At 44.0% G+C, this 17,804-nt stretch overlaps 1 protein-coding gene across 2 annotated transcripts in view; it reads left to right on the top strand.

Moving 5' to 3' along the window:
- The window catches only part of LOC128343473 (scaffold attachment factor B1-like), a 45,480-nt gene continuing 27,676 nt past the window's right edge, over positions 1–17,804 (top strand). Inside the window, exons 1-9 of one of the 2 annotated variants that reach the window (XM_053292600.1) lie at positions 1–344; positions 5,519–5,606; positions 6,695–6,759; positions 6,849–7,130; positions 10,414–10,476; positions 12,397–12,424; positions 13,363–13,888; positions 14,343–14,389; positions 17,099–17,199. In XM_053292600.1, coding sequence (XP_053148575.1) covers positions 147–344; positions 5,519–5,606; positions 6,695–6,759; positions 6,849–7,130; positions 10,414–10,476; positions 12,397–12,424; positions 13,363–13,888; positions 14,343–14,389; positions 17,099–17,199 — 1,398 coding nt within the window. In that variant the 5' untranslated portion in view covers positions 1–146. The remainder of the gene's footprint in view (positions 345–5,518; positions 5,607–6,694; positions 6,760–6,848; positions 7,131–10,413; positions 10,477–12,396; positions 12,425–13,362; positions 13,889–14,342; positions 14,390–17,098; positions 17,200–17,804) is intronic. The other variant, XM_053292601.1, reaches the window with a different exon arrangement.

Raw genomic sequence — 17,804 nt, 5'->3', positions numbered from 1 at the left:
GCCGGCCACCCCTCCGCTCTACGCACGCGTACTTCATCGGCTTGTCCCGGGTCTCCTCTCACGCAGCCGCCATTTTCTCTGTTGCGGTAGAGCTTCCGAGTAACCTTCGGGAAAAGAAACGAGCGAGTTTCTTATTATTATTATCCATGGCGGCGGAGAACCCGCCCGGGCTCGCTGGAGAGGCGGCAATTCCCCTCAGCGGCGGCGGCTCGGAGGGCCTTGGAAGCGGGGCGACGACGCGGCGCCTGAACGAACTGCGGGTGATTGACCTGCGAGCCGAGCTGAAACGCCGCAACTTGGACAGCAGCGGCAACAAGAGCGTCCTTCTCGAACGCCTCCGGAAGGTAGGGGGGGGAAAGAAAAGAAAAATAAGCTGTACTAAGGGGAAGAGAGGGAATTGAAAAGCAGCGGGAGAATACGGGGTTAATGCCGCACGCATGCGCTCTGCGTCGCCGCTGTCTGGCGGGGAAAAACGGCGCCCTGAGGGCCTGTTGGGTGCGTGACGACATCGCGCTCTTTACGCGCTGTTCCCATTGCCCTCTGGTGTGCTCTAGGGTGGGCGTGGCCACTTACGTTCTGTAGCCTGAACGTGGGGAGGGCGGAGCTTCTCGCCAGATAGCTAAAAGTGCCCCTGCTAACTGAACAATAAAGAGGCATCTTTTTAAGTGGTGATACTCTTTATTTATTAGGGCAGGAGCAACTGGCCCTATCCATCCCAGCATAGCATCTTTCCAGTTGCGGCTGTTGATATCTATCTTATGTTTCATTTTTAGATTGTGAGCCCTTTGGGGACAGGGAGCCATATATATATATATACATATATATATACATATACACATATATACATATATACATATATATATATATATACATATACACACACACACACACACACACGGAGCCATATATATACACACACACACATACACACACACACATATATACACACACACACACACATATATACACACACACACACACACACATATATATACACACACACACATATATACACACACACACACATACACACACACATACCCCGCTTTAGCAACACTTTGTTGAAAAGCAGTATATAAATACAGAATAAAAAATGGTATTCCTCCCTTTCTTTCCAGTTGGTTATTAAGCAGTAGTTTGTGGGGTTCACTTCTCTAATGTGTATAGCTCAGTGGTGTTGGTGGCTATGAAAAGGTGAGTCAGCTAGGCTTGATAACTTGATTGAGTCTTCATGTTCAGGGGAGAAGGTCCCAGATTAGGATGAAGGACAGTATTCATTTTAGGACAAAGGGCAGTATATAAATAAGTAAAGCCCCAGCATCTCCAGACAGGGTTGGGAAAGACTCCTGCCTGAAACCTTGGAGAGCTGCTGTGTAAGTGATCCTGAGCAAGGTATTTATTTCACTACATTTTTATACCGCCTTTCTGCCTTGACAAGGGCACCCAAAGCAGTTTACAATATTAAAAGAAGCAAATCACAGAATGTTAATAAAATATCATCTCAGACTCTTGGTCTTTTCAGGAGCTGAGGACAAGAGCTCCTTGGCCTGGGTGCATCTTGTCTTGCCTTCCTCTCGGGGCACACTGGTCTTTAAGTACTCCTGGGAAGGTGGGTGAGGGGCTTCCCCAACAGTCCTCACAGGCCAGAGCTGGTCTGTAATTAGTAAAAAGAAGCTGCATATAAGGAGGGACTACCCAGGTTTGTGGCAGAGCCCCTGCTTTGCATGTAGAAGGTCCCAGGTTCAATCCATGGCAGCATTTCTAGGTAGGGCTGGGATAGGGCCCTGTCTGAAGCCCTGGAGAGCTGTTGCCAATCTGGAGATTAGAGCAAGTTGGATCTGACAGAATAAAGCAGTTTCCTATGTTTCAGGGCTGGGAAAGACCCCATTCTGAAATGCTAAAATGGGCTGCTCAACTTTGGTCCCCTGTAGATGTTGGCTTATAACTCTCAGAATCACTGGCTATTGGCCACTATGGCTGAGAATCATGGGAGTTGTAGTCCAAAAACAACTGAGGGGCCTAAGCTGAGCAGGCCTGTGTTGAGCCAGATGGATCAAGGGTCGGGTTTGTTGGAAGGCAGCTACATATGTTTGAGGAGAAACTATAGATTTGTGGTAGAGTTCCTGCTTTGCATGCAGAAGTTCCCTGCTTTGCATGCAGAAGTTCCCAGGCGGAATCTCCAAATACGACTTGAAAGACATTTCTTTATTTGAAGCCCTGGAAACCTGCCGATTGGTTCAGTACTCGCCTAGATGTAGGGTGAAGTAGGTTGCCTTAGTTGTTGGTGTGAGAGGTGCTGGACCTCCACTACTGCAGGCACCACTTCATGGGCCTCCCTGCTGCTCTCTGTGACTGCCTGAGACGGTTTATTAATCTTCTGTAATTTACTTCTTTTAATATTGTAAACCGCTTTGCGTGCCTTTGTCAAGGCAGAAAGGCGGTACAAAAATGTAGCAAATAAATAAATAATTTCCCCCTTCCTGCCCCAATGGGGTGTATGCCTTCTTCCCACTTTCCTTGCTTTAGTAGAAGCTAGGAATGCTCCTACAGCCGCTGCCTGTCTTGGTGAGAGTACTTGTATATTGCTGTTGCTGTCTTGGCAGCATGCCCTGAGACTGCTGAGCACCCACCCGCAATATAGGAACATAGGAAACTGCCATATACTGAGTCAGACCATTGGTCTATCTAGCTCAGTATTGCCTTCACAGACTGGCAGCAGCTTCTCCAAGGTTGCAGGCAGGAATCTCTCTCAGCCCTATCTTGGAGATGCTGCCAGGGAGGGAACTTGAAACCTTCTGCTCTTCCCAGAGCAGCTTCATCCCCTGAGGGGAAGATCTTGCAGTGCTCACACATCAAGTCTCCCATTCAGATGCAACCAGGGCAGACCGACCAGGGAGAAGGCGACCTTGGACTTAATCCTGAGTGGCACCCAGGACCTGGTGTGGGATGTCAGTGTAATCGACCCTTTAGGGAACAGTGACCATAGTGTGATCAAATACATCATACATGTCAGGAGAGAATCACCAAGGAAGTCTAACTCAGACACTTTAAATTTCAGAAGAGGAAACTTCTCCAAAATGAGGAGTATGGTGAAAAGAAAGCTGAAAGGGAAAATTATGAGAGTCACTTTGCTCCTGAGTGCATGGAGTTTACTCAGAACCACAATTATTCAAACTAGAAGCCCAGTTAGATTGTATACCCAAAAAGAGGAAAGGTACCACTAAGTTCAGGAGGATGCCAGCATGGCTAACGGGTACCGTCAAGGAAGCCATAAAAGGGAAGAAGACTTCCTTCCGAAATTGGAAGGCCTGTCCAAATGTAGAGAACAGAAAGGAACACAGACTCCTGCAAAATAAATGCAAGGTGACAATAAGGAAGGCAAAAAGAGAGTTTGAGGAACATTTAGCTAAAAGTATCAAGGGGAATAACAAAAACTTCTTTAAATACATCAGAAGCAGGAAACCTGCCAGGGAGGCAGTTGGACCATTAGACAATGAGGGAGTGAAAGGGATTATTAAGGAGGATATGAAGGTTGCAGAGAAGCTCAATGAGTTCTTTGTGTCTGTATTCACGGCAGAGGATACTCAGTATATACCTGTTCCTGAAACAGGCTTTTGGGGGATGGAGGCTAAAGAACTAAGTCAAATAGAAGTGACAAGAGATGATGTTCTAAACTGTCCGGAAAATCTGAAAACTAGCAAATCGCCAGGGCTGGATGACATCCATCCAAGAGTCCTCAAAGAACTCAAATGTGAAATGGCCGACCTCCTTGCTAAAATATATAACTTATCCCTGCAATCGGGCTCTGTACCGAAGGACTGGAGCACTGATTTTCACATGCAACACCGATTTTCAAAAAGGGATCCGGGGGTGATCTGGGAAATTACAGGCCGGTTAGCTTAACGTCTGTTCCAGGCAAACTGATGGAAAGCATCCCCAAGGATAAAATTGTAAAGCACATAGAAGAGGCCCTTCTGGGAGAGAACCAGCAAGGCTTCCGCAAAGGTAAATCTTGCCTCACAAACATTTTGGAGTTCTTTGAGAGTGTCAACAAGTGTGTGGAACAAGGTGATCCAGTTGACATAGACTTCCAAATTTCTTTTGACAAAGTTCCTCATCAAAGACTCCTGAGGAAACTTAGCAGTCATGGGATAAGGGGACAAGTACATGTGTGGATTGGAAACTGGTTGAAGGACAGGAAACAGAGGGTAGGGATAAATGGAGAGTTTTCACAATGGAGGAAAGTAAGAAGTGAGGTCCCCCAGGGATCTGTATTGAGACCAGTGCTTTTTAATTTATTTATAAATGATCTAGAAGTAGGGGTAAGCAGTGAGGTGGCCAGATTTGCAGATGATACCAAACTCTTTTGGGTAGCGAAATCCAAAACAGATTGTGAGGAGCTCCAAAGGGTCCTCTCCAAACTGGGTGAATGGGTGACAAAATGGCAAATGAGCTTCAGTGTTGGCAAATGTAAAGTGATGCACATTGGGACAAAGAACCCCAACTTCAAGTATACGTTGATGGGATCTGAGCTGTCGGTGACTGACCAGGAGAGGGATCTTGGGGTTGTAGTGGACAGCTGGTTGAAAGTGTTGACTCAATGTGTGGCAGCTGTGAAAAAGGCCAATTCCATGCTAGGGATCATTAGGAAGGTGATTGAAAATAAAACTTCTAATATTATAATGCCCTTATACAAAACGATGGTGTGGACACACCTGGAGTAGTACGTACAATTCTGGTCTCCACATCTAAAAAAGGACATTGTAGAACTGGAAAAGGTGCAGAAGAGGGCAACCCAGATGATCTGGGGCCTAGAACAGCTTTCTTATGAGGCAAGGCTACAACACCTGGGGCTATTTAGTTTAGAAAAAAGATGACTGCGGAGAGACACAATAGAGGTCTATAAAATCATGCATGGTGTGGAGAAAGTGGATAGAGAGAAATTCTTCTCCCTCTCACATCACACTAAAACCAGAGGTCATTCCATGAAATTGATTGCTGGGAAATTTAGGACTAGCAAATGTAAGTATTTTTTCACAAAACACATAATCAGCTTGTGGAATTCTCTGCCACAGGATGTGGTGACGGCCAACAACCTGGATGGCTTTAAGAGGGGTTTGGATAACTTCATGGAGGAGAGGTCTATCATTGGCTACTAGTCAGAGGTCTGCTGTATAGGCCACCTCCAGCCTCAAAGGCAGGATGCTTCTGAGTACCAGTTGCATGGGAGTAACAGCAGGAGAGACGGCATGTCCTCAGCTCCTGCCTATAGGCTTCCAGTGGCATCTGGTGGGCCACTGTGTGAAACAGGATGCTGGACTAGATGGGCTTCCTTGGGCCTGATGCAGCAGGGCTGTTATGTTCTTATGGTGATGGGAATCATAGACCAACAACAGTTGAAGGGCCCAAGCTATGCAGCCCTGGATTAAACACTTGTAGCTGAGTTTTTCTTAAGGATGTTCCATGTAAAGCAAAGTGGTGCTCTGTTAATAAACAGTGACTTTGTCTCTCTTTACAGGTGATTGAGGAGGAAGGGGGAGACCCTGATGAAATTCCGGTAGTCTCAGAAATAACCCCTAAGAAAGTGCCCAAGAGAAGCAGCAAAGGTATGCACGATACTGTTGTTGAATATGGTGATGTTTTCTGTTTCATGTGTTTAACTGAGCAGCTTAACTTTGCTATGGAAGTCAAATTTCTGTGTCCTTCAAACTCTGAGATGTTTCTGGCTTAGGACCTGTATGATTACACTTTTTGTCTGAGAAATTGCAGCATAGCTTGACATAGTAGTTCACATATTAACTGAAAACTGTTTCTTGGGCACTCCTTACAACTTGGCATATTGGTGAAAAGCAATGTAGGTGTAAGAACAGCAGATGAGGTATTCAAACCTACATAGGAAGCTGCCTTTTACTGAGTCAGACTATCGGACATTCTAGTTCAGTATTGTCTACCCTGACTGGCAGGAGCTCTCCAGGGCTTCAGATGGGCATCTTGCCCAGGCCTACTTGGATATACTGGGAATTGAAGCTGGGACCTTTCACATGCCAAGCAGATGCTCTTCCACTTAGTTACAGTTGTTTGCCTGCTACACGACTGCTGCATTTCAGATTTCATTATGGAGTGTTGCATGATTCCTCTGTCAAAATGCATCTCAGGAAAAACCAGGATGTTGGGCAGAAGGGTTCTAGAATTAGGACTTGACAAATCCCAGGCACCAGGCAGCTGTGGCACCTAGAAATGTACCTGGTGCCTAGACTGGGATATTCAGAGGTAGAGTTATTTAATAAAATCTTTATTTGTCCCAGGCAGCTCTGATCCTGTTCCAAGAAAGTTACTTGTAAGGAGGATAAAGAGCAGCCCATTTACACTCACCCTTCACAATATCCATCACTAGGTTTGGTAATTTTGTCATGTGTCCATTGTCTGGCTCCTAAATTTTTGTGCTGGCCTCTCGTTAAGGCCTGTTCTAGACTAGCCTTTCCCCTACTTCTTGGCTTGACGTTCTTGTTTGTGGTGTGGAAGAACCATCATGTGGGACACCCCCCCCCCACAAGTATTACCGCCAAGAAAGATGTTACAATATCTGTTTAAGTTTCAGTGTGAGAACTGAGCCTGACCCTGTTCGTGCTTCTAATTTGCATCAATTTGTGTATTCATGCTTGTCTGGTTTTACCTACTGTCTTTGTCCTATTAGGGCGTAAACCAGAGGAAGATGGAGTTGAAGACAATGGTCTTGAGGAAGACTTTGGAGATGGGCAGGTATGGCTCACCAGGTCATGAAGCTGCCAGTTAACACTTCTGCCACTGAGCCCCAACTTCTATTACATATGCCTTTTCTCTCTCCGCAGGAGGATATTGAAGCAAGTTTGGATAATTTGCAGGATATTGACATGATGGATATTAGTGTGTTAGATGAAGCTGATGTAGATAACGGCAGTGTGGTAGGCTGCCGAGAGGAGGATGACAGTGCTGAGAGTAGACTTGACTTGCTCTCGGATAGTAACGGAAAGGCTGGTGCGGAAAGGAGAGGACTCCCAGAACAGCTTGCAGGATGTCCTGCAGGTCACATGGAGGCGCCTCCGCATTTGCCAGACATTACGGAAGAATCGAGAGAAATACCAGTAGCCATGGTATGCGTCTCTTAAAATGTGCGGCATCAGATTAACAATCACCATAACATTTGATTTGTTTTTATTCTCCTCACCCCCCCCAATTAAAAGAGCAGCAATAATTTGGGGGTCCAAAAGTAAACTCCAGTTGAACTCTCCCCCCTACACTTTTTTTTACTCCATAGTCATGACATTCGTGACTAAAACTTATAAGCATTACATGCATGCATCATAAATATTGCATTTAGTAGTAAGAACCGTGAGGGAATTTTTAATGGCTGAATGCTTTGTTTTTTCCCCTCCCATTTGCATTACCATTTGCTTATTTTTGTGGGTAGCTGTAGGCCAAGATTATTTGCAGCCCATCCCATAACTGAGGAGCTGAAATCTTTAATGCAAGCAAAATGTTGGTCTCATTTCTCATCGTCTTCTTTGATTTGAGCATCCTGATCCTATCAGGAACTCTGTGAGCATCTGCTTAGCTGTTATATGTTGTGTGATTAACAGATGATATGAAAGCCATTTTATAATCCTACTAAATAGAAGTACCTGGATTTAAGATAGTCTTGTGTGTGTTCCTCTTTTGTTGTGATCTGATTTCCCGGTGAAGTGTTGAGAAGTGGGGTGACAGTCTCATCAGATTCGGTGCTGTGATTCCCATTTCTAAAGTGACTTATGCTTACTGAGATCCTGGGAGAGGGAGGGGTGAGAGCCAGCCCCACCCAGTGGCTGATATCTAGACTAGGAGGCTCAGGGAGGGGTGATTTTCAGTAGTCTTCCCTTCCCTTTTCATTCACCTGTGACTCCTGAAAATATATCCCTGAGGATTGGGGGACCCTTGATAACATATTCTCAGGAGGCACAGGGAAGGAAAGTTCTCTGAAAATAGCCACTTCGTGTATGGGTGGAAGTGCTCCTCTTACACCATCTTAAGTCTGAATGTCGTCCACTGAATATAGAATTGGACTTGGATCTGGAAGAAATGTGCAAGTTATTTTTGTAATTAAAGGTGCTATAGAAATATCACTTGGAGCTGAATGGGAAGCTAAGGCTGTGCTCAGCTGCTCCATAATTGGAATTGTGTTATAAATAAAAAGGGATTGGTGGTTATGGCAAAATACACCACCTGGCTACTGGGTCAGTGTGTGGAGCAACAGTTTTCAGTCTGCATTCTGTGGCATCCACGGGTTCTTTGAAGAGAAGTGTGCAACTTAAATGTTGTGATGAAGTGTTTACTGGGTGAAGATAGGTCTTTAACAGCATAAAATAATATAATAAACAGACAAAACAGTTAGTTTAAAACAAGGTTTAGCAAACATTATAATAAAGCAATTATCTTGCTCTTTTGTAATACTTATACAGAAAACAAAGTTTGTGATTAGCCTCTATAAATATAATAGTTTGTAGTCCTTAATGATCTCCTTGACAACCAATATTTATTTATACATACATACATACATACATAACCTGCGCCTCTAGTACACTACTGCTCAGGGCAGCATACAGCAGTTGCAAAACTATAGGGAAGCTGTCACCTTGTTGATAATTGGCCATTATCTAAATTGAACAGGTCAGTTTTTGAGGCACATTTCCTCTCAAAAGGGGGTTAAATACCTAATACCTTTTGGTGATAAATTATACTAATCTTCAACAACCTAAGATACACTTATGGTTAGGAAAGAAAGCTCTTCCATCTGATTGACAGTGGCGCGAATATAGCAACATTAAACTTTTAACTTGGCATGCCAGAGTATCACGGAGTGTTCAAAGACAATTTCTTTTTCTTTTTCTCTAAATGTGTCTTCAACCCTTAAAGTCAGGTTTTTGCAGTATCTGCCAGGCAGCTTCTGAAATAGGCCAAAGAAAACCCAAATGGATTAATCAGCCAGAGAAACCATACCTATCCTTTTGCTCCTACATACTGATTTAACGAAAACTTAAAATGCCTGGAATGAGTAAACTTGCCTCCAGATTGTGTACCATTAGGTGTACATAAAATTGCTCTTAATGTTTTAGAGTGCACAGACTCCAAATCAGTGTATAATTGTGTCCCCATGTTTCAGCCATGTAATAATGGGGCGAGGGGGTGTACTTAAGCTTCTAATGATGTCTAGGTGGGAAATCCAATGGCTTCCACCTCCTCTCCAAAATTTCGGTATTCCCTGCAATATCCCATCTGTGTTCAGCTTCACTGAAGAAATGCAGTCTTTTCAGAAGAAGAAAGAGCCAGACCCAAATACCAAAAGGATTTGATTTGCTCGGAAGATTGTTCTTTAGTGCACCATTTTATGAAATTTGGTCTACACCAATGTTCGTTACTTTTATTTTGGTGTAATTAATCCAAGTGGTTCTGTTTGCATTAAAGGAATAGTGCCTTAAGCATCCTTAGAAATAGGACTCACGAGTCCTATTTCGGTCTGAGACATTAGAACCATATTATCTGTTGTAGAGTAAAATAGGAATTCTGTTTTCCATCCATTGATGGGGATGGGAAAATGCAATGGCAGAGGCCAACCTACATGTCACTTCCCCCAGCTTGTATAGAGAGGGCTTTTTAAAATTTTAATTGTTTTGGCGCAGACATGATGTGAACCATTTTTTTTGTTTAAGGGAGGGGATAAAAAGAAATGGAAGTTCAGACAAAGGAACTGCTTCTTAGAACCAACTCCTCTTTCAGGCTTTTGTTTTTTATTGGTTAATGGCATGTTGCATGCTCATGAGCCTCCTTTTCCTACCTAGCTAATGAAACACAGGTGAAAGGTGGGATAGAGAGAGGGAGTAGCAACCTTGGCTGCAAGTTAAGATGAACCCCTAGTCATAAAAGATATGAAGATAAACACTACCTTTTTGGGGCTGTAGCACAGGGTAGAACCCCTGCTTTGCTTGCAGAAGTTCCCACGTTCAGACCGTGGCAGCATCTCCAGGTAGGGCTGGGAAAGACTCCTGCCTGAAACCCTGGAGAGCCACTACCAGTCAGTGCAGACAATACTGAGCTAGAGAGACCAGCAGTCTGACTTGATAAGGCAGCTTCCTATGTTACTTAGGTTTCATTTGTAGCAACAATACTACTGAAGAACTACTGTCATCTTTCATCATTTCCCACCCCACCGCACAGACACCAGCTTGATTTTTTGCTGCTTTTTTGTGTTTGCAAGCGATATGTTTATTTCCAATTGTTTGCGGGGAAAGGGGACGAATAAAAGGGAATTAGTTTTGCCTTTCTTTCAGTTACTCATTCTGACTTCATTTTCAGTGACAACATTCTGCTTTTCTATAAGATTCAAGGTGTTTTTTCTTCTTTTAGATAGAAGGTGATGATGCCGGAAACACTTCGGAGGTGGCAGCCTCTGACTTTACGAATGTAAAGGTAAATAAAAATTCACAGAATAACTCTGAAGTTATGCTGTAAAATATGTAACAAAATATATAGGAAGAGGCTGTGTATTCTCCCTCAGAAGAGGATGGCATCCGAAAGGCATGATGGGTTGTCCAGTTCTGATCTCATTTAAAATAAAACAAGATCAGTCCTGACATCCAAACCCACCAACCTCGGTTTTATTCTAACCTTCAATTAAACCAAGATCTCTACCCAAGGAGGAGAGCTGCTCTTGTGGTAGCAAGCATGACTTGTCCCCTTAGCTAAGCAGGGTCCACCCTGGTTGCATATGAAAGGGAGACTAGAAGTGTGAGCACTGTAAGATATTCCCCTCAGGGGATGGAGCCACTCTGGGAAGAGCAAAAGGTTCCAGGTTCCCTCCCTGGCAGCATCTCCAAGATAGGGCTGAGAGAGATTCCTGCCTGCAACCTTGGAGAAGCCGCTACCAGTGTGAAGACAATACTGAGTGAGATAGACCGATGGTCTGACTCAGTATATGGCAGCTTCCTATGTTCCTGTGTAAGGACTGAAGTAAGTTTATCTCAGTTTATTTGAAGCAAGTCGACTGGAAGCTTGCGTAGACATGGGAGAAGGGAATGCATGCTCCTGGGGCTCAAAGATGCAGAGGTCTCATCATGCAGAGCCCGGCTTTAACTGAGGTTCTGCATGACTTCTGAACCAGCCCTATATGTTTAGAACTTCTTGCAGTTCACATCATCTCTTTTCTCCCGCCCCATCTGGAAAGCCGGTCACAGGCCATGGTAGACTTGCCAAAATGGCCTTGTTGTTAGCCAAGGGGGGTTGTGACCACACGGTGGCTACGCAGGAGCCATCAGAAGACCCTGGATTCTGTTCTTGGTAGAGCTGGGGATGTGTTGGAAGCTGTTTTCTACTGAGCCAGACCATTGGTCCACCTAGCTCAGTATAGGTGACACTGACTGGCAGCAGCTCTCCAGGGTTTTTCAGGCAGGAGTCTCTCCCAGGCCTACTTAGAATTGCTGTCTGGGATTGAATCTGGGACCTTCTGCATGCAAGGCAGATGCTCTGCCAATGAACTATGGCCCCATCCCCATGCGGGAGTTCCACAGTGCTCCAGAAGTATATTTGAAGTGGAACTTGATTGGCTGTTAGTGGCTTGTATGTCAGAAATGGAAGTTCAGCTGTAACTGAGCCTTGAAGAAGCTTTTGGAGGCATGATGGGTTAATCACCCAAATGAGTGATTTTGTGTAATTGCTGTGTAATTTTTGTAATTGCTGGGTCAGCTATCTATGTAGATGTATTTTGCTTTAAAGTGAACAGTAAAGAAAATTGCAGTCCGAACTGGGGAGAACTTCTGCCCGTATTTGATGAGTTGGCTGCTCTTCTTGGCTGCTGATAGAACACTGTGCTTCACCTAACTGCACGTAGGCGCTTGCAAGTACTTTGTACTCCCTGCCAGGGCCACTTTCTTCCAAACATTTAATGCAGGGATTCTCAACCTTGGGCTCCCCAGATGGTATTGGACTACAACTCCCACCGCAATGGTTCAAAGCCATTGTGGCAGGGGATGATGGGAGTTGTAGTCCTGTCTGCAGCCCTAGTCTGTAACTGCTGTTGGACAGTAGAACACTCGGCCTTGTGCAGTGCTGGGGCTCTCTTTCACTGGAGGAATAGAGGCTGGATGGCCACCTGTTAGGGATGCTGCAGCAGATTTCTGCACTGAGCAGAAATACAGGTTGGATACAGGTTCTTCTAGGTCCCTTCCTGGTCAAACAATTTAGAATTCTATAAGGGTATTCAGGATTGCAGCCGAAGTCTTCAAGAGGGTCATCTTGCCATTGTTATCTTTGACTTCATATTTGCGTCATATGATGGGGTTTCATGGCCATGTTGCTGTTTTCCCACTGCTCTTTTCTTTCTCTCTTAAATAGGAACTTGAAGAGTTTCCTTTGGACTCAGGTACTGTTCTTTAAAAACATGCTGCCTTCATTCCCAACCTTTCACATAAGTTTCACACACAAATCTTTTTAGTTACTCGGTATTTGGTTTTATTCCATTAGTATCTAATGGTACCTTATTCTAATGGGTGCACAGTCCAGATCTCACACACCCCCCCACAAGGAAAAAAAAAAAAGCCACAGAGATTGGAAATCTGGTCATATCACCAGATCTGCAGCAGCACCCTCTTTTGCATTTTGCAAGACCCATTTTTTTGAGAGCGATGAGTTGTTTGCTTAAAATTCTCTCGCTGCAAGCCAAAAGCCGGTCTGTGTGCAGAGCAGATCTTGTGATATTTCACCGTACCCTGATGCTTTAACTTTGACTAGAGAAGTACAGTTGAGTGTGAAGGAGAGAGGAGGGAACTAAAACTGGAGTGGAGACTGAAGACAGAAGATGGGCTGGTCATGGAAACTCCTTCTGCTTTGCATTAAGGACTACAAAATGTATTCCTATTCCATCCGAAGTGGTTCTGGTTTTCACAGTATGGACTAATCTCCTTAAAAGAATTTCAGTGAAATCTGGAAGCTGAACTATCAAAGAACTGACACGGTCTATATAAGCATCCTGGACTTTGGAAGCTAGTTTCTGGAAGAACGGGGGAAAAAACGTTGTGCAACTTTATGAAGAGAGCAAAGGACCACGCTGGGAATGTTGCGCTTAAAGGTTTCTAGGCCATTTCCTTCCTTCCTTTCTTTCAGGCAGTGCTCTGCTAGCCGTGTTAAGACTGCAGTTAGTTCAGGCATGTGAATGTGATAGGCGCAAGGGTTTTCCAATCTCTGTGTGGCGTTAGCCGTTCTCTCGGTGTTAGTCTGGCAGCCATGCCATTCCGCACTTGTCTTTGCTGTGTTTCCCTGGTGATTAAACCTTGTGCCATTCTATTCCTGTTAAATCCATAGAAAATGAGAAAGTGCTCGACATTTTGGGTGACACTTGTAAATCTGAGCCCCTTAAAGAAGACACTTCTGAAGCGGAGCAGGCACAGGAAGTGAATGACCCGTTGCCGGGCAAAAAGGCGGAAGAGGATGAGGAAGACGCGCTTGCCGATGCCGCTCGGGCGGAGGAAGACCTTTTAGATACGAACAGCCAATCAGGCCAGGCTGTGGCCAGGAAGCAAGAAGAGGAGGAGGAAGAGGAAGCGAAGCACTTAGTGGTAGCGAAAGGGGAGACGAGCGAGGAGACAGTAGAGGAAGCCAAACTGGACTGTGACTCTTTAGCGGTAGAGAGCAGGAATGGTGGAGGTGGTGAGAGTAGCAGAGCAGCCCAAACTCTGGAGGCCGGTAGTGAGGCAACTGCGGAGACGGACGCAGGTCCCCAGGTTGTTAGCCAAGATGCCGCGAAGACAGAAGAGAAGGCTAATGTTGAGGAAGACTCCTCTGCCACTAGAGAGGCCTCTGCCAAAGAGGGTGGTGATCAAAACATGAGGTTTGTTTTTTCTCCGTTTTAGACCAGATGCTCTTTTTTTCTTCCCCATTGGTCGTTTATGAATGCAAAATGCGTTGTGATTCCTCAGATGACCCTGTTGAGGGCCCTAACGGAATGATAGCTTGTTCTGAATAGAATTTCTTTTTAGTTCTCCTTACACAATTTTACTTTTGTAGAAGATGGCTTAATTTTTTTCCTTAAATGTTTCTTTTATTTCTCAATCTTCCATGGTGGTTATATTAACCTTTAATCCTATGTAAGCAGTTAGCTCTATTTTGGTCACCTCTGACCTCTTTGAGTTTTTAAAAGCTTTCCCCACCAAAGGGTTAATTCTCCTTTCCACAACTTGAGTTTTCTGGTAGGTATTTGATAATAGCACTTGCAGTCTTTCCTGCCCTTTTTCGTTCGCCTGTTTCTGGTTGGGTAACGTTCATGTTTCTTTTCCTGTCTTTAGCTCTAATGAGGATACAGAGGCTAAAAGTGCTTCCAAGGATGAGAAGGGTAAGCTGTAGAAATACGCTTTGTCCCAGGGACAGTAGCTTTAACCGCTTAACTTCATTGAACTTTGGGAGAAAATGACACACTCAGTCTTTGAGCTCAGGAATTCCCATGAAGCTGCTTTATATTGAGTCAGATCATTGGTCCATGTAGGTCAGTATTTACTCCCATTGGTCTTCAGTTGCTGTGTTCAGACCCACTTCATACCCCAGCCTAAAGTGGGTCACACCACTGGCATCACCCCTCACTTTTTTGGGGAAGGGGAGGGGGAAATTTTCAAACGAAGGAAGTCGGAGAGAAAGAGGCTAAGCCAATGGAAATTGTTCTTTTATTTTTAGTAGTGGTATAGAAAATTCCATCTTTTCCTCAGATTATTGTTTCTGTGTTCATTGAATGAGAGAAGCGGGCTGCACCAGCTGACCATGTTCCTCGACTGTGTGTTTGGCATTTTTGGGCAAGGGGCTGGACCCATGTTCACAGAAACAGTTTTCTTTGCAGAAGAACACTATTATAATGCTATTTACACACAGTCTACCAGATGTTATCGGCTGGATTTGGTACTTTAATTATTGGGCTCTTTCCAAGGATCTAGGATAACTAAAGAAAAATTAAAGATATCGTTGTAGTATTTTTGCTTTCCCGAGTAGTGTGGCCTTCTGTAGTTGATGGGTTGTAATTTTATTGATGCCCAAGGTGTCAAAATGGTGTTCAAGTTCTTTTGGTACTGCACCAACAACTATTGGCACCACTATAGTTTTCTTTTTCCAGAGCTGCTCAATTTCATTCTGAAGGTCCTTGTATTTTGTTATTTTCTCCAATTGTTTTTCATCGACTCGTCTATCCCCTGGGATTGCAATATCAGTTATCAGAACCCAGTTCTTCTCGATGACTGTCAGATAAGGCATATTGTGCGCTAAATGCCTATGAGTTTGTATTTGAAAATCCCAAAGGATTTTTGTCTCTTCATTTTGAGTGACCTTCTCATTCGGATGATTCCACCAATTCTTGCTTGCTGGCAATATGTAATTCTTGCAAAAGTTCCAGTGGATCATTGCGGCAACTTTATTGTGTGTCTTTCCTTATAATCAGTCTGTGTGCTGGTGATGATGACGATGATGATGATTACTATGCTTTTCAACAAAACATTTCTCAAAGTATCTTACTTAGCAAAAGAAATGGATTCCCAAACTGTGTATGCGAGGGGGCTTTCCTGCCCCAAAGGGGCTCCCAGTCTAAAAAGAGAGATTATGATGGTGATGAATATTTATATACTGCTGCTAGCAATAGCCACTGGAGGGATGCTATGCTGGGCTGATTAGAGACTATTGCTATTCCTCTGCTAAATATAAAAGAGCCACCATGTTTAAAAGTGCCCTTTGCCCAGTTACTATTAGAACACTTTAGTGTTTACTGTTCACTTTACTGTTAGAACACCAGTTACATTTAGAACACTTATATATGAAATTTCTATTCCCCCCCCCCCAAAGTCCCCAGATGAGTTTACAAGGTGCTTCTTTGCCCAGTTAACAGAAGTCATAGCCACTTGGCGGGGGGAGCTCTGGCATCAGGGTACTCCTCCCTCTCACTATGTTTAGTGAACACAAGGAGAATCACTTGAGAACTGAACTGATAACTTGCTCAGTGCATCATTTCTCAACCCTGCATGATAAGTGGAACCTGCAAAGATTCCTTCTTCTGTACAGCTATTAAAAAAACCTGAGCTGTACCGCCCTCTGTGGCACATGGTCACCCTAAAGAGGGGGAAGTTGTTGCTTCGAAGTAAGTCGCATATGTTGCAGTTTGAGAGTAATACTGGCTTCTCCGTTTGAAAGGGGGCCTGAACTGGCGGTGACTAGGTAGGCAGGAGATCCTGGGATCATAGTAGATGGCACAATGAAAATGTCAACTCAGTATGCAGAGCTGTAAAAAAAAAAAAGGGGGAGCAACTTCCATGTTAGGGACTGAAAAAAGATACTGATGGATTGATATTGCCATTATACAAATCTACGGGGCTCTGTTCCCTGTCATCTTTTCTCTTGGAGGTGCCAGGAATTGAACTTGCAGCCTTTTATATGCAACCTTTCCACTAAACTGTGTCCCCGAAAGAGCTCTGCAGAATTTACCTGCAAGGGAAGGACTGTTGCTCCGTGTTAGAGTGTCTGCCTTGATTGCAGAAGGTCCCAGGCTCAGTCCCCAAGATCTCCAGGCAGGCTGGGAAAGATGTCTCTTCCTCCCGCCCCCATATTTTTATACTGCTTGATATGTACATCTCTAGGCCTTGTACAAAGTTTAAGATACTAAAGAATCACAGATTAAAATACATGAAATACAAAACCATAGTATGAAACAGTTATTAAAACTAAGATTATATTAAAATTAAAATTCTAATTAAAATCTTGCGAGAACAACTCTGGAGAGCTGCTTGTCAGCAGAGATAATACTGAGCTACATGTACCAATGGTTTGACTCTGTGTAAGGCAGCTTCCTGTACTTGTATGTTCCTTTCTATAAAACAAGAATCTTAAACACTTCTTTAGGTTAGCATTAGAATAATATGCAGGGTTGGTTTGGAAATTTCCTTAGGAACCCACACATCCAGAAACGAATTCATTGCTGGTTGATTATTTGTAAACATTGGTGCAATAACAACTTTTGCACCATTCTGTTCTTTTTGGGTATAAACCTTTCTCTCCCCGCAACTCCCAAATACAGGTCGCACTGCTGCGAGTTCTGGCAGAAACCTGTGGGTTAGCGGACTTTCTTCTTCGACCAGAGCTACAGACCTGAAAAACCTCTTTAGCAAATATGGAAAGGTATGGATTTGGAAAAGAAACAGTTGCTGGTCAAAATGATTAAATGTGTCGATCTTTATTTTAGCTGCCCTTTATACATTTCAGGTGAAGTCTTCCCTTTATCTTGTCTTGAATTTATCCTTTTGCTGAGAGCCAGGTGTACTTTCCCCCTGCTACCATTAAGAGATTTCTCTCCTATAATCAGTTCGTCAAGTGCACTGTGTAGCTCAATAATTCACATATTAGCGTACTGTGAGAAATAAAGGCTTTTGGAGCCCAGAGTATCCACAGACAGAGGAATCATTTTGCTGTGTCTTTGTATGTATGAGTCACTGCTCTGGCCTTGCCTCTTCTGCATCGGGAACAGTAGCCAGCTCTCTTCCAGAGGGGTAGCCTTATTAGGTTGTAGCAGCAAAATCAGCAAGGCCTCTTGGGGCACTAGCACATTTTATAAATAATAAATGTTTTAATCTCTAAGGTGTCACAAGACTCTCTGTTATTTTTCCATCCAGATCAGGAGCTCATGCAGAAACGTGGTGGCTCCTCTTGAGAGTGGGTAGATCTCATGAATCAGGCTTTCTCATTTTAATTGAGACAACATGTGCCTTCTCTGTAAAGAGTTTGGG

The sequence above is a fragment of the Hemicordylus capensis genome, chromosome 2, assembly GCF_027244095.1.
Source record: "Hemicordylus capensis ecotype Gifberg chromosome 2, rHemCap1.1.pri, whole genome shotgun sequence".
Lineage (NCBI taxonomy): Eukaryota > Metazoa > Chordata > Lepidosauria > Squamata > Cordylidae > Hemicordylus > Hemicordylus capensis.
Note: the sequence above shows the minus strand (reverse complement) of the source record. Positions and strands in the feature narration are given on the sequence as shown.